The sequence below is a fragment of the Taudactylus pleione genome, unplaced genomic scaffold (assembly GCF_031769625.1).
Source record: "Taudactylus pleione unplaced genomic scaffold, aTauple2 ptg000041l, whole genome shotgun sequence".
Classification (NCBI taxonomy): domain Eukaryota; kingdom Metazoa; phylum Chordata; class Amphibia; order Anura; family Myobatrachidae; genus Taudactylus; species Taudactylus pleione.
Genome location: NW_028284443.1, coordinates 36560214 through 36586863, shown reverse-complemented (window position 1 = coordinate 36586863; position 26650 = coordinate 36560214). Strand labels below are relative to the sequence as shown.

The 26650-nt window shown below is 43.3% G+C and overlaps 1 protein-coding gene across 1 annotated transcript in view; it reads left to right on the top strand.

Annotated features, from left to right (window-relative positions):
• The first annotated feature begins 5573 nt into the window (after window positions 1-5573).
• Window positions 5574-26650, top strand: part of PCCA (propionyl-CoA carboxylase subunit alpha) — a 578198-nt gene continuing 557121 nt past the window's right edge. Inside the window, exons 1-2 of the mRNA XM_088458152.1 lie at window positions 5574-5644; window positions 23893-23970. Of these exons, the coding sequence (XP_088314278.1) occupies window positions 5612-5644; window positions 23893-23970 (111 nt within the window). The 5' untranslated portion in view covers window positions 5574-5611. The remainder of the gene's footprint in view (window positions 5645-23892; window positions 23971-26650) is intronic.

Genomic DNA, 26650 nt, shown 5'->3' with positions numbered 1-26650 from the left:
ACAGGGAAATGTCTTCTCCCCAGGGGAGGAAACCTGTTATCGTGGCCATACACTGTGAAATATCTCACTATGGGGCCCATTTATAATTAACTATTGGCGGCATATTCCCTGGGAAAAAAACTTTTTGGGGGGATATCCGCAAATATTTAGTATCTCCGATATGTAGTGCTGTTCCTCCATTTCCAACAGCTTACTATGGGGGATGCGATGCTGTCAGATTTACCAAGCTTTGCTAACGCCATCTAAAGATGACATTGTGCTGCTGTAGCCTATGAGGAGTATTCAATATGAAACGTTAACTTCACTGCCGAAATTAACGTTTCATATCGGAGTTTTTTTCTGCGTTAAAGTATCGGGCGCGCTCCCGCGTATCCCCGTATTCAATTTGAAATCGTCGAAAACGGGAACCTCCGAAGTTGGATTTGCGTAAAGTTTCGATTTTTTCCAGAAAAAATTTGTAAGACACCCCTAAAGTTGTAAAAACATGGGGGATCACTATGGGTACCCCCGTTTTAGCCTTTAAATGAAAGCCGGGGATTTAAATAGCCGCAGCAGGTGTTTTTTTCCCGACATTGAAGAAGTGTTGCAGAAGAGCACTTAGGTTATTTTTTTTGTTTTTTTTAGTGGACCCATCAAATTTGGGGTACATGAAAATGGGTCTAGCATATTTTGATGTCCCTAAAGTCAGTTTTTAAAAATTCTGCATTTGTGCACCTGCCGCTATAAATCTATTCTAGAAAACAGCTGTCGCTTACTTGCAGAATAGCCCTGAACCTATTTCCCTATTGTTAAACAAATTTTTCCATTTTTTTTTCACCCCAATTTTTAAATGAATTTTTTGGGGTGTCCCTATTTTTTTTTAAACCCAAATTTCTTTTTTTAAGGGTGTTCCGATTTTTTGTAGGACATTTTTTTTTGAACATTTACTTTTTAGGGGACATTCCCAAAACTACAGGCTATTTTTTATAAGCCTACACCCCCAAACCCCTATTCTGCATTTTTTTTCACTTGCTATAGTGCTTAGAAAAGTTATCCGTTTTTCAAAAAATTAGTCTTGAGCCCATTTAAGGAAAAAAACGAAAATTTTCGGGAAATATGCCTAAAGATGTCCTGACATGGGGGATCACTATGGGTAACCCCGTTTTTGCCTGCTTAAGAAAGTCGGGTTTTTAAATAGCTTTGCAAGGTGTTTTTCCCTGCCGCGGCTATTAGCAACCCCGACTTCCTTCAGGAGTTAAAAATGGGGGTACCCATAGTGATCCCCCATGTCTAGACATCTTTAGGGGGGTCCCTAGAATATTTCCCGAAAATTCCCGTTTTAGTTAACCTGTAAAAAAAATTAGTAAAAAATTACAAAAAAAATTACATAAGGTCCCCCCCCCAAAAGCCAAACCAGCCCCAGGCTTGCAGCCAGTGGTGGTTTCTAAAAATACGGGGAACAAAATGTGTAGGGTTCCACCGTATTTTAGAAACCAACACCAGGCTGCAGGGACTAGTGCTGGTTTTAAATATAGGGGGCAAAAACGACGTGGGGTACCCCGTATATTTAAGACCAGCACCAGACCCAACCAACCGGGGTGTAATGCCACAGCCCAGAGACCCAATCACCGAGGCTCCAGGTCCAAAGCATTACACCCCAAGTCGGTCAGCGCAAGCCGGTGATCTCGGGGGAGTCGCGGACCCCCAAAAAAGGGTCCCCCCTCTCCCGAGCACCACAGGCTTACGCTGAAGCCTGGGGCTCATCCCCATACCCCTGGAGTGGTGGGTATGGGGGTAATAGGGGGGCCAAATAATGTAAAACTATTGTACTTTACAGTGGAACTACAAGTGCCAGCATGCCTGCCATTTTGCACTTGTGGAACTACAAATGCCAGCAGACATGCGGCACCTGTAATTTCACTGTAAAATAAATAGTTAAAAAAAGACAAAACACACACACCGTGTCCAGTATAAGTTTATTACACACACCTACCCATTCACACATACTTACCTATACCAGAAGTTTCTGTCCCCTTCTCCACGTAGAGATTCATGGTAGCTGGCCCTGCAAGAAAGATTTCATACTCACCTACATCCAGCGCTGGTCTCCGCAGTAATCCATGGGTGTTTTAAAACAAAAAAACGTGTTACCCGATCCACGTGGGAACTGTCAGTTGCCGGAGCCTATCAGCGGCCGCGCTACAGTCAGCGCGGCCGCTGATTGGCTCTCAGGACTGCAATGCCCCGTGAAGTGCCGGCAGCGGCCATTCGGGAGCTATGTGTATGTGTGACAACACACATACAGATAGCTAGTAGCGTGGATCGGGTAACACGTTTTTTTGTTTTAAAACACCCATGGATTACTGCGGAGACCAGCGCTGGATGTAGGGGAGTATGAAATCTTTCTTGCAGGGCCAGCTACCATGGATCTCTACGTGGAGAAGGGGACAGAAACTTCTGGTATAGGTATGTGTGAATGGGTAGGTGTATGTAATAAACTTATACTGGGCACGGTGTGTGTGTTTTGTCTTTTTTTAACTATTTATTTTACAGTGAAATTACAGGTGCCGCATGTCTGCTGGTACTTGTAGTTCCACAAGTGCAAAATGGCAGGCATGCTGGCACTTGTAGTTCCACTGTAAAGTACAATAGTGTTACATTATTTGGCCCCCCTATTACCCCCATACCCACCGCTCCAGGGGTATGGGGATGAGCCCCAGGCTTCAGCGTAAGCCTGTGGTGCTCGGGAGAGGGGGGACCCTTTTTTTGGGGGGTCCGCGACTCCCCCGAGATCACCGGCTTGCGCTGACCGACTTGGGGTGTAATGCTTTGGACCTGGAGCCCCGGTGATTGGGTCTCCGGGCTGTGGCATTGCACCCCGGTCGGTTGGGTCTAGTGCTGGTCTTAAATATAGGGGGTACCCCACGTCGTTTTTGCCCCCTATATTTAAAACCAGCACTAGTCCCTGCAGCCTGGTGTTGGTTTCTAAAATACGGTGCAACCCTACACATTTTGTTCCCCGTATTTTTAGAAACCACCACTGGCTGGCTAGCCTGGGGCTGGTTTGGCTTTTGGGGGGGGACCTTATGTCATTTTTTTTCTAAATTTTTACAATTTTTTTTTAAAGGTTAACAAAAACGGGAATTTTTGGGAAATATTCTAGGGACCCCCCTAATGATGTCTAGACATGGGGGATCACTATGGGTACCCCCATTTTTAACTCCTGAAGGAAGTCGGGGTTTCTAATAGCTGCGGCAAGTGCATAAATGCGACTTTGAAAAAGTGGTGCAAAAGAGCATTTAGAAAAAATTTTTGCGAAAAATAACTATGCCCAGCAAATTTGGGGTACTTGAAAATGGGTCAGCATATTTTAAAGTTGCAAAAGAGACTTAAAAAAATCGTGAAAAACCCACTTGCGCAAGTAGCTGCAATGAAAAAAAACACCTGGGGCATACTTGGGGACCCCCCCAGAGTCAAGTTCGCTATTTTTTAACTTTGTTCACCAACATTTTTTTTTGGCCCCTAAATTCAAAGTGCTTTTTTTGGGGTGTCCAGATTTTTTTTTTTTTTTTTTTGACACAGATCGTTTCAAGGGGTCATTCTGAAGGGTGCAGGCTATTTTTTTTTAAACCTGCACCACTAAACGCCAATTCTGCACTTTTTTTCGCCACCTATTCAGTGGTGAAAAGTTATCCCCGTTTTTTTATCAAACACTTTTCAAAACTGCGATAAGTCTTTGAAATTGAATACGGTGTAAATCTAAAACCAGTGATATTAACTCAAAAACGTTAAAAAGTGCGATATTAACGCAAAAACGGCTCAGAAGTGAAGAGATAGTCTCTTCACTCCGAGAACCTCACAGGGGTCCCTGCATGGTATTGGATACATGCCAGTGCTATGATCGCATCTTGCAGTGTGATCATTTGCATTAGTAACGCGCCCAGATCACATTGCAAATGTAAGTGTAGAAAAATGGGCCACTCTTTGTGGCCACGATATCTGCTGGGAGTCAGGCTGCCAGATATAATATCTGTGTGTGTATGCCCTGCATTAGAAAAACGAATTAACAAAAAAATATATATATATTTTTTGCAAACATTTCATGGAGGTCATTACAATACCATTTGTTTTAAATTAAAAGAATAAAACTAGTCACATTGGTGGAGATGAAAAGTGATAAATTGGAGAGTGATAAACGACTGTCATGTTACAGGCTGTGTTTGAAAAATGACAGTTGGGAGCTGAGTGGTTGGTGGTTTATCTCTCTTCAGTGTATCACTTTTCAGAGTTTAGTACATCTGGCCCATGATCACGAAAAAGCAAGTTGTCGTTGTTAACCTACAACACATTGGTCTCGATTCTATTCAGTGCGATGTAAATAGCTCCGGGAGTGAGCTCCAGGAGCTATTCAAGACACCGGAACTGACAAGTCCGACTAATGATTTCTTCTCTCATTCCTCCGGGGATGAGAGAAGAAATCCCACAAAAGTCCCGGCGCGAGGCTGTTTTCTGCCCTTAGCGCCGGGAAAACAGCCTCGCGCCGGGAAGTTAGGTCGGGGAATGCCCGTTATCGCGCCTAAACACCCTGTTTAATGGTGCGTACACACTTGGCGATTAAAGTGGACGACTGAACGATAACGATATCGTTATCGTTCAGTCGTCCACTTTATCGTCCATTTTTAACACAAAAAAGATGAACGATGACGACGACGCGCGTTCCCGCGGGTCGTTCGTCATCCTCGTTCATCGGGCTGACATGCAGGCCAACCTGACGACCTCGTCAGGTTGCTGCATGTCAGGGAATGGGTGAGAGAGCCCGGCGCTGAACGATATCGCTAATGATATCGTTCAGCAGCTGTGCTCAATGTCATGAACGACATTGAGCACAGCCTGCCGGGGACACACTAGACGATATCGCTCAGGGAGCATATCGTCTAGTGTGTATGCACCTTATGGCGCGATAACGATCCTTCCCCGACCTAACAGCGCGATGAATTGAATAGCTCCGGGAGCTATCTCCCGGCGCTATTTACATTGCGCTGATTTGAATCGTGCCCATTATGTAGTGTGCGTCACTTATTTTCCCCACTTTCCTTCTACTGCTGTGTACATGTATCCGCTACTACCTCCTCCATATACTGTGCCACACAGATACAGCACGCCTCTGCCTGCCAGACACCAGAGTGCTGTATGACTGTGCTCCGTCCTCAAGCTCAGGCAGTGGTTATAGACGGTAATGTATACGGTAACAGCTAGATCCCCTTCCGTATAGATCCCCGTAGACCCGGCTTGCAGCATGCGATGGATGTCACCTCTGTTGCCACATAGGTCACTGCCGCGGCACCGGCTCACTCACATCACGTGACCTGTGGTACGTTGGGATCGGGCCCCCCGCGCCTGGTGTATGTGACCGCGGGGAAGTGACCCTATACAGGGCGGGATGATGATGTGCGGTACAGCGACCCCATCAGTTGCTGTCAGCCACGCAGGACTAGCCCGGACACTCTCAAGGACAGCAATACGCGTGGGGGCGTGTCACCCACGCTGCTCCTTCAAACGTCCGATTGGCTGCTTGTCGTTACCACGCCCACAGAGCCGGGGTAAAGGTGAAGCTTGCTGTCCACTGGCAACGATGGCGGCGCTCAGGGTTCTCATAGCCGGGCAGGTGAGGACTGGCATAGCCTCTCCCTAGACAGGTTTCCGCGGTGTGTATAGTGGGCTCCCAGCACAGCATGTGCAGTATAGTGTCCTATGTGTGCTGGCTGTAGTGGGTCCCCAGCACAGCATATGCAGCCATGCAGTGTTCTGTTCTCTCTGTAAATGTGCTGCAGAGGGTGACTTACCTGACATGCATCCCCTGCAGGTGGGGTTACTTGTGTAAAGGCCATGCAATTCATTGACTCTTTTAATTTTCATCATAATACGGTCGCTTCATAATTTTTGATGAGTTTGTCCTTCCTTTTGTTTGTTTAATAAATATTAATACGTATTAAAGGACTGCTACATATTGTCTACTTTCTAGTATAATTGATGGGTCTATGTAGTATAATCATGTCTCCTAGTATGGAACAGTGTACACATAACATCCTGAGCAACAGCACAGTAATGTAAATTATGCATTATATTAGATTAAATTATATTATATTTGCTATGGATATTTTTAAACTCAGCAATTTTCTAATACTGAATTTATAATCTGTCCATAAAGGATTGGGTGGAGTAATGCACCTTTTGTAGGAATAAAAAGCTTTACAATGACCAGCAAATCACTGCTTCCAAACAACCTAACTGGCCATACAACCAGCATAATATACTGTATTCACAGTACAACACACTACACCAATCGATGCCCCATTGAGAAAAGTGTACTCGCCAGCCTTTGCTCCAAAGTATACACCTTCTCGTGCCCTCCAGTAAACAGAGGTACTGGTATGTGGCTGAACAACAGGATGATCAGCCTATATTATTGTGTCAAGAATTGCTCTTTCTCCTATAGTTGTCCACTGTTGATATATTACTGGAGTCTCTAGCAGTGGTACACAGAGCTAAATTTTATTCTCTATAGGCACTTGGTGCCTGTTTCAGAGATGGACGCTATTGTGATTTTTACGCAGTTAGAGTGATTGCCATTTCGCATGTGTGTAAACCACTACGCACGCGCTGCGATTGGTTTGTGATTACACACGCACAGAGGATCCATTTGCAAAGTGAGTGATAGGAAGTCAGCGTTTGGGGGGATGTAACAGGGTGGTTAATAAAACGCAGGCGTGTCGGACCAATTAAATACCATTACATGGCCGTGCGTAAATTAGCCATTGCGATCTCCCAACGCATCATGAGAGTCTTCTGTCAGGAGAGCAGCAGTGTTTGCGACTGGTCCTACCTTCTGCAAGGGCAAGATGGCTGCTCGATGTGCGTTGATGCTACAGATATTTATGTAGGTAAGCAGATGAGAAGGCAGCAGTGGGCATATTTATGCTCTGGTAAGCTTTGGAACTATTAGCATATTTTCGCAGCTGCGATTCCATTAGCGTCTATCTCTGAAACAAGCTCTTAATCCTATCCCTTCATATGGGGAGTTTCACCACTTTCTATCCACACCATGGTTTACATTAAGACGATCTGCCTGTTTTGTTGGGAGTAAACAAGTCAACTTTTATCTTTTGCTTTTCTGTTAATATGTATAGTAGGGGTGGCATACGGGATGCTGGTGCTCAGGATCCCGGCGTTGAGTTTTCCTATGCCGGCATCCCGACTGGGTTAGAATACCATCACCTGCCGGTAAGTACCCTACCCCCTAGACCTAAACCTAACCAACCCCCACCATATGCCTAGCATTAACCTGATTCTGAGTTCAACACCCTAAATGCACAATAAATATAGTAACTAATTTATACTAAAAGTAGTTTACTCACCAATATGATTTGTATATGTTAAGGTAATATTTTTATAGACCTTTGGGTTATGCATTACTTCTGTCCACCAATCACTTTTAATTATAGATGAATTATAAATAACAAATAAGTAAGGAAACAGATGAGCAGCAGTTGTTCTTTCAAATTGCATTTGGCTACAATGCTCCCTGATTATGTTGCCTCCTGATTGGAAGTTTTCGGTAGATGCATACCTATGAATTAAGATATGTTTTCTTTAAAGCACTGATTTGCCATGCTATTTTATTCATACCTGCCAACTCTCCAGGATTGTCATGGAGACCCCCTGAAATAGTAGCTATCCCTGATTGCACCTATGAAGATGTTATATAACTTCCCCTTCCCCCAGAGATATATACATTCAAATTGGATCATTAGTATCATGTCCCTGCATTGGTTATAAGGCACAATGATCCCTATGGCTTCATGCACTTTCTGAAAAGTATCAGTGTGTTTTCATCACCACGTAGTTCTTCCTAACTGGTTTGGGTCTCATTTACATTTGGATGTAAATCAATTTTATGACACGCCTCTCAGATGTAGCAGTACACGTCCACTTCAACGCACGCTCATAGGTGCCACAATCTCCCTGAAATGCTTTTTCAAAAGTAGGGAGGTATGATTTTATTGCATTTACAATATGGATATTATGTGATAAATACAATCAACAATGTTTGCAAACAATTATCTGAACTATTTATTGTTTAATATTGTCAGATTTTATGTTCAAAATTGATTGTAACCTACATAGGTGTGTTTGTACCTTTGGTCCACAAGGAGCGATCTGCTTGTTATTACGTCTGATCAGTTCTGACTGGATGCGGACGCGGTTTAACTCAGGGCATGGCTGTTTATTGATGTCCAGTAAATGATTTAACAACATGTTGTATTCAGTTGCATGAAAAGTTTAGGCACCTCTTCCCTGTTTGTATATTTCAATGAATCAAATAAGTGAATAGATGCTGACATGGCTTCAGTATGTTACAAAGGTAAGCAGAACATCTACCTGCTAAACATAATGTTTATGTGAGATTTGTAAACAGTTTGGAAATATAATAATAGAAACATGTCATACAGAAGACATCATTCCAGTTAATTTATTACTGCTATTCCAAAAAAGAAGCCTGGAAACCTAATTGACTCGCCTACAGTAGGCCTTCAAATAGTCAGGGAACACCATTCCACAGTTGTACAACCACACTATTTTTTTTTTTAAGTCTCTAATGCTGGGTACACACCAAATGGGTTGAGTATGATATCCCGGCTGTCGGGATGATGCTGTTCAGAATACTGACAGCGGCATCTCGACAGCCAGAATACCGACGCCCATTGGAACTGAAGGTACTTTCTTTTCTGTTTTTCCCCTACCCTAACCCTCCCTCCCCGGTGCCTAAACCTAAACCTAACCTCTACCTCCCCGCACCCTAATCTTAACCCTCCCCCTAATGCGTAAACCTAACCCCGCTACCTAACGCTACCCTCCCCATGCACACTGATACTTACCCTTCGGGATAACGACGGTCGGGATACTGGTGCCTGGATCCTGACCGTCGGGATTTCAGCGCCGGTATTTAGACCGCCGGCATCCCGCACGCCGGGATGCCGACTACATCCCTACTAAACAGATTGAGTGATCTTCAGATATATCTGCAGATGATTGTTGTTCATACACACTGAACAAACCACGTCTGTGTTCCGTGTGTTGGAGGCGGCGGGTCCCACTGGCCGGGGGCGTGACGCACCCGCAGCTTCCGCTGCAAGTCTACTGGTGGTCGTCTGACTGCCCGTACACACCGCACGATGCCTCAATATAGCTGCAGATGTATTGGGCATCTGCCGATGTGATATGTCTGTGAACGACGTCGTTCAGATATTATCGCTGGTACAAACTCGCCGACGGGCACCCGATATATTGACCGATCGATTAATTGGCCAATATATCTGCCAGTGTGTACCCAGCTTTTGGAAATGTTGTTCTGTCTACATTCCTCAAGTGTAGTCTCTGACTATATGAAAAGAAGACTTCTTCTTAGCCAGAGATCTAGAAAGCTGGTTGCATATTGCAGTGATGCAATCCGAAAAACAACCGTGGAACAGAAATATATTGGAATGGCAGTTACAGCCCCTGGAATGGAATTTTATTGAAGATCTGGGAGGGCACCTCAAACATGCACTACATGCAAGGATACTGACAGGTATTTTTGATCTAGAAAAGTTCTTCCATGTGTGATTAAAATTTTCAAACAAGACAAGAAATCATCTTAACTGGCTACAGGATACTCTTGGAAGCTATTATTTCTGTCAAAGACCAGTTAAAATAACGAAGGTGTGCACAAACTTTCTCTAGGTGCCATATTCCCAATTTCTTATGCTAGATATGCATAAATATGGATTTCACATTAACATTTGAATATACGTCGTCTGTAATTGCTCCTGCATTGCTGCACCGAAGCAACTGCAAGTCGTTGCTCATATGAGTTGTACACATCTCTGGACCAGGCAGTGCCTATCTGTATGCTTGAATTCATATCTGCCATAATTGTCTGTGCACATTTGCGGCAGCCTTAGTCAATCTGTAAACTGTTGTATGTAAGCAAATGCACATCTCTGCATGGCCCGCAAGTCTGTCAACCCATCTTTGCTAGAATGCCCCATTATCACCCAGTTGCGCTCTTTCCCCAGCAAGTGGATAGAGATGGCTAGTTTGCGTACAACTCTGCAATCATCCGTGTTGTGTATGCCCAATTACAGAGCATAAGGAGTGTGAAAACACAAAGAGGGGAATTCAATTAAGTGCGAGTTTGGTCCCGTGAGGTTCATGGCAAATTCACATTGCACATTACATTTGCAATTCAATTCCAAACTCTCATTTCGTTTTTGTTCACACCTCCTGAGCAAGTGAAAAGGTAGAGAAAATCTTTATCTTAAGGTAAAAATGTCAGGACTTGCTTCAGAACCCCTTGGACACCCCTCTAATGACTAAGCTTTTGGATTTTTTCAGTTAGCTTAATTGGGACAAATTTTTGCGTTTAAAAAAAAAACACAATGGCCACAAAGTACCCCAAAATAAGCTTTTACGCTAAATAATGCAACACAAATTTAACAAAAGTATTTATTCTAATGAGAAATAATTGCTTTTTATTTTTTTTACACTTTACTCAAATCACTCCCAAAGCAAATTTTAATTTTTTGCATTTTCTGTTTAATTCTACAGCTTTTTACATTATTTCACTTTTTTAATGCACAAATCAGCCATTTGACACCTTTTTAAAACCATACAGTATTCTCCTTATGGCAACTAAGGGCCGTATTCAATTAGGAGTGAAAAGTCAGCTGCCGTCTTTGGAGGTTTTGCCGGCGAAAACTTATCGCGCGTGTCCCTGCATATCCCCGTATTCAATTGCAAATGTCTGAAAATGGGATCCGGCGAAATCTAATTTGGTGAAAAGTCCTGTTGTTTTTGGGGAAATCAGCCTGACGAAGATTCTCTGACATGGGGGTTCACTATGAGTACCCCCGAATATCCCTGCTAAAGGTATTTGGGGTTTTTAAATGGTCTCAATAGGCGCTATTTAGCGTCTTTGAGCAAGTGGTGAAGAATAGCAATTTGCAACTTTTTTTGGCCAAAATAAGTATTCTCATCAAATTTGGGGTACATGAAAATGGGTGCAAGCATAGTTCAAAATCACTAAAATCAAGCTTTAATGTGCTCCAAAAAACGCACCTTCAGCAAGCACCTGCAATCCAAAAAAACCCTCCCCCATATTTGCAGACCCCCCCCCCAAAGCTATTTCGCTACTTTTTGAAGATGTACCCCCACTTTGAAATTTTTCACCCACTTTTTCAAAGTGCTTTTCTTGGGGTGTCCTTTGGGTGTTTTAGCGTTTTTTGATGCAATTTGCATCAAGGGGGATGTACAAAGGGTGCAGGGTGGTTTCCGCACCTCTGCACCCTAAAACCCCAATTCTGCACTTTTTTCTGCCGGGTATTCATCAGCCTTGTTATATTTAACTACGTATACTGGATAGGCCATATCAGCTTCTTGTTACATATTGGTTCATTAAAGCATACAGTTAAGGCAGGGGTGCCTTTAAGTAATGTTGTTTTTTTTGTTTGTTTTTTCAATTTTATTACTGAATACAAGAAACTTGGTTCTTCTTTTGGTATTTACTGACTACATGGTAATGTGCAGCAGTTTATGGTAAATATAATTATGACTCTATAGGAAAAAAAGAGCTTTTCTCCAGGCGCTACCACATTGTCAGCATAGAAAAAACCTCTTCACAAGTCACCTTATCTTGCAATAACATATAATATAGAAACACAGCGGTAATATGTCTTTGCGCCAATTCTGTCCAACGTTAGTACTAATGTTTCGTATTCCTGAATTTTCTTCTACACAAATGTCTCAAGTTGAACCAGGTAGGCTCAGCATCATGAAGCAAAGAAAAATAGAAATAATACATATTAATATTTAGATATCTCGTGGAATAACAATCCCAAAAGACTGTGTAAATAACACCAGTGTCCTTTTAAACATGAATGAAACACCATATTTTACACTCCCAGTGTTCTCATGCAAGGAAAAAATTATTCTGCTCACATTTGTGCTTACATGAAAAGATGTGATAATCCTCATATAAATGTATCTTTAGTTTGTGTGGATAAATAACCATAAACCTTCCCATGCAATGTATCATCATACCAATAAAATAGACGTATAGATGCTCACAGTATCTTACATGGATAAGAATATTCGTACTCCTATAAAAGTATCCAAGGTCACAGGCAAACCATATAAACGAACACATAGGGGTAAATTTACTAAGATGGGAGTTCTATTAAGAAGTGATGTTGCCCATAGCAACCAATCGGATTCTACTTCTCATTTATCTAGCACCTTCTAGCAGATGATACCTGGAATCTGGTTGCTATGGGCAACATCACTTCTTAATATAACTCCCATCTTGGTAAATTTACCCCATAGAAACTCCTCATGGTGCAGATATTTCAAAAAGCAGCTTTATAACATTAAAATACAGGAAAAAAGATTTACTTTGTACCAGATGATGTAATGATGATCACCATAATATAAGCAGCTACAGAGCCCGGGTACTTCTAAAGCTGGATAGGTTCTGGATCAACTGGTATACGATGTAGTAAGAATTCCCTGGTCACTCCTCCGACATGTTTCGACACAATGTGTGTCTTTTTCAAGGTGGAGTGACACTGGACATTTGTGTGGAAGAAAATTCAGGAATCCGAAACATTAGTACTATCGTTGGACAGAATTGGCGCAAAGACATATTACCTCTGTGTTTTTATATAATTATTACTCTTGTCTTTTTAATGTACTGAATACAAGTGGCTTCCGTGTGTGTGTGTGTGCGTGTGCGTGCTTGCTTGCTTTTGAGGTACAGTATTTTAAAAAGGTTATGAACCAAAGTCCAGATTAGAAATGATGCCTTGTTAGGGTTTTTTTAGACAGTCACTTTTGAGTCTTTGAATTGGAATCGGTGTGTAATACCGACAGACTGGATCCAGATGGTCAGAATCCCGACGCCTGGATCCCGACAAGGTTAACATACCGACACTTGGTGGTCGGTATGCTAACCCTCCCTGATGCCTGAACCTAACCTAAACCCCTCCTCCTTGCTGCCTAAACCTAGCCCTCCCTCTAGTGCCTAACCCTAAATTGAACATGCACAATCCCTACCTTTTTTTTTAATCCCAATTTTAGATCAATATAAAATGGGTTTAGCGTGTGTGTATGTATATATATATATATATATATATATATATATATATATATATATATTATATTTTTTTTCCTGTGAGCTCTGTATATCTAAGTGTGATACATAATAATATAGGAGAATAAATGAATGCTTTACTCATTGGCCATAGCAGAAAAAGGTTATCATAGTCTGAGGTAAGTGCAACTGATTTCCCCATTGGATTAATTACTCCAAAAGCTTCTGCACTTCTCTTTTTTTGTATCTAGTTTGTCTCCCTTCACCACTTATCTGTATGGTATCTGTTGATTATCACAAACATGATTTAGCTATAACTTTGTGATCAAGTTCTAAAGTTTGGGAAGGGAAATCTTGTGTCGTATAAGCAAGAAATATGGTTTTCAGACTCTTTTTAAGATCACAACTGTAATATATCTAAAATATTACTGTGTGTATGTATGTATATAATATATATATATATATATAGTGCACACTTATTCCACAGCGCTCTACAGAGAATATTTGGCCATTCACATCAGTCCGTGCACCAGTGGAACTTACAATCTATGGCCCTCATTCAGAGCCGTTCGCTATTTGCGGTCGTTCGTTTAAAAACAAGGGGTGGCTATTCAAATGATCCGTACGCACATTGTAGTCTGTTCACACCTCTAAGTCTGAACGAGCGAGCAAAACATACGCTCGTTTATTTGTTAAAAACGCCCCCTGGCCGCTCGCATCCTACGTCATGTCCGCTATTTATTAGATTAATCGAGTACATCGACCAGCGTATGAACTGCTCGCTATTCTTGTGGTTGGTGTTTGCTACCACAAATTTGCGAGCAGTTCTGGCTATAAAATAACCCAGTGACGTGAACAATGACGCTGCTGTTTTAAATATACACACCCATAAAACGCCCGTTTTGACCTTTAAGCACGCCTGCGTTCGGATCTCCACTCCCCATTTTCAAGCACCTTCCCCTGTTACCACCCACATACGCCTCATTCTGTCATTCAAAATAGCAGGCACTCGCTATATTGCGTACCAACGATTTTTGGCCGCACTGACTGGTTCGCGCATGCGTACTAAAAACCGTACGCATGCGCAGATGTGCAAACATCGCTCGGAACGAGCGTACTGCCGCTAACGAGCAGCTCTGAATGAGGGCCTATATTCCCTATCACATGCGCACTAGGGTTAATTTTATTGGGAGCCATTTAACCTACCAGTATATTTTTTGGAGTGTGGGAAGAAACTGGAGTACCCACGCAAGCCCAGGGAGAAAATACAAACTCCACACAGTTAGAACAATGAAGCGCTATCTCAATATACATGCTCCCGGTCTCTGTGGAGCAGAGGAGAAGGGTGCCGGCTACCCATACCAGATGCTGGCAACAGCTATCGCTGCTGTGGAGACTGTATACGAACTGACCTCCATGGAGCAGAGGAGAAAGGTCCGACTTCTGAAAAACGTGAGTGCACCACGTGTTAAAGTAATACTTACTAACTGCTAAACGGACCCATACCCCGGACTCCATATACTCTTGGAGGAGCTGCTATTTACGTTGGAAACTCTGGGCCTGATTCAGAGCTACTCCGTAAGCGGCTGCTCGTTCGCTCCGAGCGATGTTCGCACATCTGCGTACGCGTATGGGTCGTAATGCGCATGCGCCAACCAGTCAGTGCGGTCGGAAATCGTGTGTTCGCAAAATAGCGAGTGCCTGCTAATTTGAGTGACAGGATGAGGCGTTTGTGGGTGGTAACAGGGGAAGGTGCTTGAAAACGGGGAGTGGAGGTCCGAACGCAGGCGTCCCAAATGGTCAAAACGGGCGTTTTAAGGGTGTGCATAATTAACAAAGCAGTGTCATCGACCACGTCACTCGCAGTGCTTGTGGTTGGGAAAATCCAACCACAAGCACTGCGAGCAGTTCAGACGCCTTTCGATGTACTCGATTAATCTAATAAATAGCGGAGATGACGTATGATGCGAATGGCCAGGGGGCGTCTTTACAAAATAGCGAGCGCATGTTTCGTTCGCTCGCTCAGACATAAAGGCGTCAACAGACCGCAAAGAGCGAGCACTCAATTTAAATAGCCGGCCCCTTTTTCTGAACGAGCGAGCGCAAATAGCGTCCGGCTCTGAATCAGGCCCTCTGTCCATACACTGGAGTCTAGCGTTCATATAGCAATATAGCGTTAATATAGCATAGTATTTCATTTTTTGCTGAATGAAATATCTATCTATCTATCTATCTCAGCCCGGTCTGCTATGCTACAACAGAGAAAGCAGGAAAAGTGGGCTCTTTTAAATAATTAATATCTTGGATATTTCAGCTCTTCTATAATCAGGAGGGCTGTGTGTATGTGTGTGTGTGTGTGTGTGTATATATATATATATATGTATGTATGTATGTATGTGTGTGTGTATATGTGTGTATATATATATATATATATATATATATTCTCCTGCTTGATGCCAACTTAATTAGGTTGCATACATTGTTTTATATCCTGATATTGGACTCTTTATAGGACTATTTAGTCTGTTATAACAAGGAATTTTATGGGGAAAAAAACTGCAAATATTTAAACAAGTATGCTGGATCCTTAATTTCCCTGTACCAGTTGGACAGATTATTGTCTTTGAATTGTGTCAGAAATTTTTCTAAAGTTGTGAATTCTATACAAGTGTATCTTATTATCAAATACAAAAGCTTTTCTTTTGAATTTTCAAATTATTTTATTCATATGTTGTAAGTTTCTACTGTGGCCATCTATATATTCATATATCTATATTATTAAACACTGATTTATTTAGATATTGAGAGAGTGCTTCATTGTTCTAAAAGAATTGTTGTTTTTTTTCAAATCGATAGGTAGAGTATAGCCTATCTTGATATTTGAAGCAGCAATCTCAAGGCGCCTTAACAGCTGTGTGAATACATTTTCTAATTTTTTATTTTTCCAGCGCTAGATTGTTTGTTTGTTTTTCCACACAGTTAGGGCTGTAGTGGCAATCGAACCCACAACATCGGTGCTGTGAGGCAGTAATGCTAACCATTACACCGTCTGTGCTGCCACAATATAGCATATATTGGGGGAGATGTATTAACCGTTGGAGCAGCATCGCCGCACGTTATGTGCACTGATACCGCTTATAATTAGGGGCATGGGTGGTAAATGCGCCTATGTCATTATCGGCTCTGCTATGTATGAACGGTCAGTTTGCCTGATAACTCTGCCCGCTGTCACTATTGACAGCTGCAGCCTGGCAATGCCCTATCCCCACTGCTGCGTCGGCTGCGATGCTTGTGAGATCCCGCGTATGCTCTGTGGAGCCTGCCGGGAATGAGACACAGCATCAGCACTAGGCTGATGCAGGGATCGCCGGAGGGGAGAGTTATCACTTCCCTGCTTCGGCCGATGAGATGTTAATACGTTAGTGCTTCCTGCTTCACCTCGTTAAAGAGGCGAAGCAGGAAGCGTTATAGCGGCACGTTAAGTGCTGCTATAATACATCTTCCCCCCATTGTATTTTGACATTGGTTGTATGCATGCACAGCTAGCTGACAATAATTAAAGTATTCTGAAAGTGATTTTGTTCTTCAGTGCATTACTTTGATTATAACGAGGCAGTAAGCTTACTTGTCTGGTGCCTTATCAGCATCCGTGGATGATTCTGGGTCTTTGTTCTTCTATTAGTATGCATTGATGTGATGCTGTATGTCCTCTGGCATTACTCAAGCGCTCTGTGTACTGAACGTTGGATAACTGCTGACCTTTTCTTTGTGCTTTGTTCTTTGCCATTGTTCTTTGCAACCTACCCTGAACTTGGGTGGTATATTTACTAAAGTGAGAGTTTTTAGAAGTGAAGATGTTGCCCATAGCAACCAATCAGATTTTAGCTATTATCTTCTAGATGGTGCTAGTTTAAATGTTAAGTAGAATCTGATTGGTTGCTATGGGAAACATCTCCACTTCTAAAAGCTCTCACTTTAGTAAATATACCCCTTGGTGCCTTTCCAGACCTCCAATATTTTTTTTTACTTTTCTTTCTCTGAATACTTGTCTGACCTTTTTAATTGGTTGCCAGTTGTTCTCACTAGTTGGCAACCGTAAACAACATGCACAGTTCTTGGTAGCAACAGATTACCAGTGAGCACATTAATTTATATGGGAAAGGGGCTAATCAGCCTGCTTTTAATAGTTTGCCTGCTGGTGTCCCTGGTGGCTATTACAACAATATTTCATTCAACAGTTTTTTTAATAGATGTGCTGTGTGAACACTAGGGGGTAAATTTACTAAGATGGGAGTTCTATTTAAGAAGTGATGTTGCCCATAGCAACCAGTCAGATTCCACTACTCATCTTCTAGAAGGTGCTAGATAAATAACACCTGGAATCTGATTGGTTGCTATGGGCAACATCATTTCTTAATAGAACTCCCATCTTAGTAAATTTACTCCTAGAGCTGAGTTTGGGTCGTGTTATACTTAAGTAAGATGCCCTTCAATACCATTCAGCTGAATTTTTCTCTGGGGCAAACACAGCTGTTGAATACTTGTTTACAACAAAATTGGGCCCACATTGCCCTATGAAAAATACACTTTAAGACAGATGTGTGGGAAATAATGTTGGTCCCTGAACCAGTGGCGTAACTAGGGTATTTTGAGCCCAGGGCACATTTGAAAAGGGACACACCCCTTTATTTTCACACTGAACATTCCTATCCATATGCACCTTAACCCCAGTAGTACCCCTTATACAGTACCCCCAGTATGCAGTTGTGGTCCCTCTTATGCAGGCCCATAGTAGTGCCCCATTATACAGTATCCCCAGTAGTGGTCCCCCTTATACAGCCCCCAATTAGTTCCTCTTACTCAGTGCACCCAGTAGTGGTCCCCCCAAATCCAGTGCCCTATGTAGTGTTCCCCCTTATGCAGTTCCCACAATGCACTGCACCCAGTAGTCCCCCCCCCCCCCCCCTATGCAGTGCCCTTTATGTAGTGCCCCTAGCAGTAGTCCCCCCCCCCCCCCCATGCAGTTTTCCCAGTAGTGGTCCCCCTTATGCAGGCACCCAGTAGTGATCCCCCCTATCTAGTGCCCCCTGTAGTGATCCCCACAGTGCCCAAAGCAGTAAGCCCCTTATATAGTACCCCCAGCAATAGTCCCCCCCCCCCCCTCCCATGCAGTGCCCCCAGTAGTGGTCCCCCTGATACAGGCCGCCAGTGGTGACCCCCCCCCTATCCAGTGGTCCCTGTAGTGGTCCTTCCTGTTATTGCCCCCAGTTGTGGTCCCCCCAGTGCAGTGCCCCTAGTAGTAGGCCCCTTTTATAATGCCTCCAGTAGTAGTTCCCCCCCCCCCCCCAAGTAGTGGTCCTCAGTTGAGGTTCCCCCTCCCGATTAAGTTCCCCCTGTAATAGCCCCCCTAGTAGAGGTCCTCCCAATAATGGTGCCCCCAGTAGTAGCCACCCCCATCCCCCGTTGTGCCCCACCCCAGTAGAGGTCCTCCAGCAGTAGCCACCCCCCTCCCCCGTTGTGCCCCCAGTAGTGCTGACAGGTTTTTAAAACATACTTACCTGAATCCACGCTGCTGCTCCGGACCGCGACACCTCTCCCGCCGCCCGCCAGTCCTCCCGGGCTGGCGCGCTCAGCATAATGGGACAGACGTCATGATGTCATGACATCTGTCCCATTACCCACTGCAGGAGCCGGCCGGCTCTTGCAGTGGGTGCTGCAGCAGTCAATGAGAGTCTATCTGACTCTCATTGGCTGCTGTTTAACACACGCATCGCCGCCAGCGCTGGCGGCGATGCGTGTGTTATGCACAGCCTGAGCCCGCCTCCTGGCGCTATTGGGCAAGCGCTCAAGGGGAGGGAATGGGCTCAGCTGTGCAGCACAGGGCCGGCACTGGAAGGCTAGCGCCGGTCCTGTGTAGATGTGTAGCGCTGACCGCACTCACTGCGGTTTGGCGCTACACTGGTGGCTAGCTAGGGCGGGCCGGACCTGCCCTGAACCTAACTAATCCGCCATCAGTGCATATGTGAGGCTGACTTGAAGTGGTGAAAGTAAGTGTTTTAACAAAATTCTGAAAAGCAGCATATTGTTCCTGCTAGACTGTTTTTAGCAGGGCGCCAGCCCGGTCTGATTTGACAGCACTGAAATGCGCCCTCCCCTGATGGCAGCACCTTGCTGAAACAACTGTCCCCACCTGCGGCCTGCAGTGTCCCACGGTGGGGAAAGTTCTGGTGAAACAATCAGTGGCGAGTGAATAGATGCCATGCACACGGCATCTATTCACACTGCGAGGAGAGCTTGGGGGCAACACAGCATTTCTGTGAGTGCTGAGCACACCCCCAACAGTGATGAGTATTTGAGACTCTGCCCCATTTCTGAGTGACCATGGAACTTTAACGGGCGCACACATACTCTGTGCACGCTGAAGTGCTCTTTTCTTATAGGCCCTCTGCCTGCCCTAGCGTGAAGGCTATAGCATAAATATCACTTTCTTATACATAAAATGAACACATTGAAGGTTGTAGGATGTTTATCATAACTGTTCTCTGAGTAGATTTCCATTTCTCTTTACAATGAAGGGGGTGATTCCATTTATGAGTAGCAGTAATTAATGGGCGCCAGATGGAAAAATTAAAGTTGTTTTGGGGGCTCAATAGTTATCACGCTTGTTGTGCCCAATAGCACCTGGTTTAGCAGTGTAAAGCCGCTAAATCCATCTAAAGCCCTGGTTACAGTTTCCAAAACTTTGCGCACATTTCTGCTCGCCACCTCAGTCGGCAGCAAGCAGAAAGGTTGGTGACAGCGGCACTGGCGCCCTATGTAAGCAACAATGTAATTGCTCTAATGGGCGCCTAAAAAACTATTGAATTCTCCCTTATAGTGCAGTAAAATTCAGATATGAATCTAATTTTTGTGTATCAGAAAATAAAATAGACAGCAAAGCAAACGAAGTTCTGAAATAACAAATAACTACATCTTTCACTACATAAATATTTGATGTAACAGTTCTGGTAAATAACCAACTTTAATAAAAAAATCTGTTGAAAACGGCTCGACCAAAGCAAACATTCAGTCCGAGTGAACCCACTTTGTAACGGCACTCATTTAATATAAATGCACCTTTATCATACAATGTTTTTGTAGATGCTAGATGGTGTCAACACATTTGGGGGTCTGTTTACTAAGCCTTGGATGAAGATAAAGTGAACAGATAAAGTACCAGCCAATCAGCTCCTAACTGCCATGTCACAGGCTGTGTTTGAAAAATGACAGTCAAGGGGCATACACACGAGACAATATCTTTTAATGATATCTGTCAAAGATATATTGTTCAGTGTGTATGCAGTGAACGACCAACGATGCACGCTCCCGCTGGACGATAACAATATCTTTGGTGGATCGTACATGCAGGCCAATTTGGATGATATCCTCAAGAATTGCCTGTTCAGAGATGTGGCAGGATGACTTCACTGAAAGATATCTATCATAGCTATGTGTACACCAAATATAATGTGTCCTGCACTACAGAAAGTTCAAGGGAAATCTTTCACCAATATCGTTCATACAGCACATCGTCCCGTGTGTATGCACCTTTAGGAGCTGGTTGGTTGGTACCTTATCTCCGTCGACTTTATCCCCATCCAAGGCTTAGTAAATAGACTCCTTGTGAACATAATGACCCACTAATCACCAGTGTGTCACTAGTATGTATGCCAGAAGCAAGCAAGAAATGGGAAAAAAAAAGATCCTGGCATATCATTTATTGCAATTTAAAAAAAAGTACACTAACATTATATATAAATGTTAAAACAAGTCTTCCTCTGGGGTGTGGCAAGTATACCTTTCAGATGTAGTAGGGGTGTCTGCAGAGTTAAAATCGAGGGATCACTGTTTTTCGCACACTGCTCACCATGGTGCCCAGGAGTCCTGCATCAGCTCGCAGTTCAGCCACTAAAACGCTATATTAAGTTGGGCGTTATTTTTTCTTGAATTAGTATATTATTTAATGTGTCATGTGGATTTGTACCTTAATAATGAAAACAGTTGCACGTTTTCAAAATTCTTAAATTGAGGCGGTTTCATTCTTTTTACAACGTCTTCCCTCTCGCAGAGGTATTTATTTCCTTTTGTAAAGGAAACTATTTTTGAAGTAAACCTATCCCTCTTTATCAGGCAGTGTACGCTTCCAGCAATTCATCAAAACATGTAATCCAAGTCAGTTGGCAATAAATCTTTCCTTCCTTCCTAAGCAGCCTGAGTTTTTGGAGGCTGCTTGTAGCCTTTGTAGGTAACAGAAGTAACTGTGCAGGTCAAATAATAGGAAGAGCAATACAATGACAGCTCTTCCTTACCTTGACATCATTTGCAGTGAGTGAAAGGTGACATGCTCCACCTTCCTTACAAGCGGGCCTCTGAGTGGGCTGGCACAGACTCTGAAAATAGACGGACAATCCCATGTGTTCTCTCTACTGTAATGCAGTCTATAGAGAGTATATTATTATATTACAGTACTTCTCCAGTCATATCATGAACTACAGAAATTAGGATAAAATGTCCAAACACTGTGCTTCAAACCACCCCTGCTGCAGGTATAGTAAATGCACGTTCTATGCCATGTCTAACAAAAAAAGTCTGAAATCTCTTGTCCATATTTCCCCTACATAAAGAGCTTCAGGCCAATAAAATATTTTCTGTATCCCCATGTCAGTCTGATAGTAGTGGGCCCTGAACTCCTCAGATGCACTGGTTGCAGTTACTTCTCCAGGTATTAAAGCTTTGCACAGTGTACCCTGTAGAGGGGCCAGAGGTGCAGCTGCTTGGGTGGCTGCTGCTATGTCCAACATTGCTGATCCCTCCATGTGGTGTATTGGCAGCAGCTCACCTTTCATGGTGAGGCACTTTCTATACAGAACATTTAAAGGTCTCTCAAATAGTGGGAACTAATTCAGTAGGTTGTTCTAAAGTGCACTGTAACCTGCCATGCATTTTCCAGCAAACCTATTTTGGGAGGTAAGATATAGAGTATTATGGATTTTTTTTCTTCCTTAAAGATCATCTTAGAGTTGCAAAAGAAGAAAAGTGAAATTATATTTATGCTTATGGATTTATTTAGAATTTTGTTTTGTCTACATGGGCCCGTATTCAATTTGAGGTGAAAAGTCCAGATCCGCGATACTTTTTTGCCTGTTTTGCTTTTACCCTGTATTCAATTTGAAAAACTTTCCGCCTCAATGCACTGTACTAGGCGAAAAAGTTTCACCTATGATTAGCAGGTGGAAAAAAGTGCAGAATTGGGGTTTTGGGGTGCAACGTTGCGGGAACCCCTGTGCAGCCTTCAGAGAGTCCCCCAAAGGTAATCTGTCAAAAATGTTAAAAAAAACACTTAAGGACACCCCAAAAAATTACTTTGAAAAAGGGGGCGACAAAAAAAAAATGTTGCGGGACAAAGTTAAAAACTAGCAAACTTCACTCTTGGGGGGGTCCCCAAGTATGCCCCAGATGTTTTTTTTTTTATTGCAGGTGCTTGTAGCAGGTGGATTTTTCACTATTTGTTTTTCAACTTCATTTTAGCAACTTGTAAATATGCTGACCCCCATGTTCAAGTACCCCAAATTTGCTGGGATAAGTTATTTTCTGGAAAAAGTACTCCTGAATACTATTCTGCACCACGTTTAGGAAAACGTTATTTAGCAGCTATTGAGCCCGTTTAAAAACACCAAATACCTTCAGCAAGCCAAATCGGGGGGGTACCATAGTGAACCCCCATGTCAGAGCATATTTAGGGGGGTGTCAGGCTGATTTCCCCAAATCTCAGTACTTTCCGCCTGTTCAAGTTTCACCGGGTCCCATTTTTGCGTACTTTCAAATTGAATACTGGGTAAAGCGGGCACGCGCGCGATACTATTCCGCCTACAAAACAGCCGAAGTAGGCGAAAAGTCCGGGCCGCGAAAAGTATTGTGGCTCGGCTCAAATTGAATACGGCTCATGGTGTATTGCTGTCCTTGTCTTTAAGTGTTACACCTGACTGAAGCAGCAGCCAGCCGTTTGTCTCAACAAATGAGCTACCAATTTCGTAAGCATACACACTTGCCAATCATCCGCTCAATATGTCCGGCCAGACATCACAACTGGCCAGGAAAAATGTAAATGCCAGTTGTGGTGATATTGTTACTGGTCGGTCACCCGTAAAATATATTTATATATATATATTATATGCCTGTCTACAGGATATAGTTCAGATATATTGCATTTGCTGTGCTGCTCAGCAGACGCAACATATCTGTGAACAACATTGTTCACAGATATATCGTGTGTACACACGGCCGGATGCACTGCATGGTATATCGTTTGTTGACTGTGTGCACAATCTATTGTGCATTGTGTACCCAAGTATCAGTTTATATGGAGCTCACTTGGGAGTGTGTAGTATAGCGACGTGAAAATAATATATCGCAGATTAGCTAGCATTCACAAAGAAAAAAAAAATAAACCTTTGTGTGGTTGATATTTTGATATGGGCAAATGCGTAAATCTAAGATCGGATTTGCCATGTGTGATAATTTGTAAAATCCTACAGCCAAAACCCTGTTTGTTTGTTTTTATTGCAGAAGTAAACAAATGGTGTTGGGCTTTTTTTTTTTTTTAATGTTCACTTATGGTTTTATTTTCACCTGTGTATATAAAGTCAGGCTTCAGTTTAATATGCTAATTATGGATCCTTATGTTACAGCATTCTGCACACTGGACAAGATGGTGTTATATTGCTTCCAATATCCAGTATTCAACGTCCTATAATCCAGAAGAAAAGGTCAGTAATATTTTCCATTTACTTTTCTATTCCTCTATTTGTGTTTTTCATTTTATTAGAACAATAACTTTGTTCTTGTTCTTAAACCCTGATTCTATCATCTTAATTGGACAGAAGGATAATTTAGTTTCAGGAAAATCTATATGTTGCACCGATTTATCTGCTATAAATTAGGAATGTGCATCCTACAGTAAATTAAGGACATTAACTCCTTCAGTGCTGAGCCTATTTTGGAACTTTTTGTCAAATTCTAATATCTGTCCTTATATATGTACAGTAGTACTCTTCTTTTTTTTACTTCTTAGAAAAGAGAATTCAAAATGGGCCGAAAAGTATATATAATATATTTTGTTTTTATTGAAATTTCAAGAATGTGAACTAAAGCAAATGTAATATTTGTTTTACTCTGACCACCAAAACAAAACAAAAACATTGTGGTTGTTGCTTTGCCATTAACCCACCTTTCCCCAACAGCAACAATGTATATTCTTATTTATTTATATGGCGCCACAAGGAGTCCGTGGCATCTTACAAAGTATATAAACAAAATGAGCAAGACCAGAAGCAAGTGCAGAAGATTGCAGGATAAGGAAATGTGCTATAAACATTGCTGCATCAGCAGTCGTATTACTGAAGTAAGCTGCAGCGTGGCAGAAACCAAGGGTTAGGTGCCATTGTAGGCAGTATGGATTTGATGATAGTATAAGTAAGGGAAGGAAAAGCACATGAGGGATGAGGGCCATGCTCGTGAGAGCTTACATTCTAAAGGGGAGGGACAGACAGTGGTGACACAGATAGGGGAGACGGTGAGGAAGGAGCATGGAGCAGTTGGGTAGAATGAGAGCTGGATGGTTTGCATGAAGTGGATCTTGAGTCCCGTTTTAAGTTTTGTAGAGAGGAGGAGAGTCAGAGAGGTAGGGAGCAGCATGGGCAAATCGTGGGAGCGGGTGGACGTAATCAGTTGGCAGGAAGGCGACATTCAATTGTGGAGCGATTTGGATGGACGGGAGTTTGAAGGGAGATGAGGTCAGAGAGGTAGGAGTGAATTGGGTGAGGGCTGTGTGAGAAGCTTGAATTGGTTTCTGATGGGGAGCCAGTGTAGTAGGGGAGGCAGCTGTAGTACTTTTGGAGAGGTAGATGAACTGGGCCACGGCATTGACGACAGATTGGAGCAGAGAGAGGTGGGAGTCAGAGAGGCAAGATAGGAGGAGGTTACAGTAGTCCAATCTGGAGATGACCAGTGAATGGATAAGGGTCTTAGGCCCTGATTCAGACCCACTCGCGAGCGGCTGTCCGCTCGCAAGTGGGTCGATTGTCTGCACTGCTCATGCGCACGACGCGACGAGCGAAGGACTTTCCTTCGCTCGTAGTGTCTGATCAAAGGGGGCGTGCTTTCGATGTTAATTGACAGCACGCCCCCTTTGGTGGGCATGTCCCGGGGGCGTGTCTGCCAGACGGAGGCGTTCCCAAGGGAACGCCTACCGTCAGAAGCCGGCCCCACTGACATCACTAGTGATGTCAGTGGGAGTGATTTTGGCTCTGATAGAGCCAAAATCACTCCTGGCCTTGCGGTTGAGAAACTCAACCACAGGCTTCTGCTCGCAGTGGTGATGGTCGCGATGGTCAAGACCATCGCAACCATCATCCTGCACGCTCGTATATGCTGTGGGTAGTGACCCACAGCTATACGAGCGTCCAGGAGGACGCTCCATATTTATGGAGGTGGGCCCTGATTCAGAGCGAGCGCTCTGGTCAGAGCGTCCGGCTCTGAATCAGGGCCTTAGTTGCCTCCAGGGTGTGAGAGAGTGTCTGATCCTGGTTATATTTCTGAGGTGGAAATTGCAGGACTGCGAGAGGTACTGAATTAGTGGTTTGAAGGAGAGGGGCATAGGTTTGCATTTAAAAATAACACCTTGTTCTGTTTTTCAAGAGTTTGATGAAACCCATAAGAAATCAATTAGGTACGAGTTTAACAATACAAGTTCATTCCTTAAACTCTCACACCTCATGCTAATGTGTGCCCCTGAGAAATGCAATCCATTTAGAAATGCCAATTCGTACTACTTGTGGCTATGTTGCACAAATTTTGTAGAAAAAGCTAACTGGGAGAACAAGTGGGGAAACTGTCCTGATCCCCAAAAATATGGCAACTGAGATAGCCATAAGGAAAGTACTGAAAACTCTTAAATTATGACAAATGGCTGATTTTTAGCACTCTTTAATAATTGTTGATTTGATTAAAAACACTTTCTTCCTATGATTTTAAAAAGTCTTTTTAGCATTTTGGTGTACAGGAAAATTTGTGTACAGTTTGCTTGTGCAGTGGTTTAAGGGCCTGATTCAGACCCACTCGCGAGCGGCTGTCCGCTCGCAAGTGGGTCGATGTTCTGCACTGAGCATGCGCACGACGGAGGGAGCTCCGTCGTGCGCATGCGCCAGACGCGACGAGCGAAGGACTTTCCTTCGCTCGTTGTGTCTGATCAAAGGGGGCGTGCTGTCGATGTTGATTGACAGCACGCCTCCTTTGGTGGGCGTGCCTCCCTGACGGGGGCGTTCTTAAGGGAACGCCTACCGTCAGAAGCCGGCCCACTGACATCACTAGTGATGTCAGTGGGAGTGATTTTGGCTCTGATAGAGCCAAAATCACTCCGGGCCTTGCGGTTGAAAACCTCAACCGCAG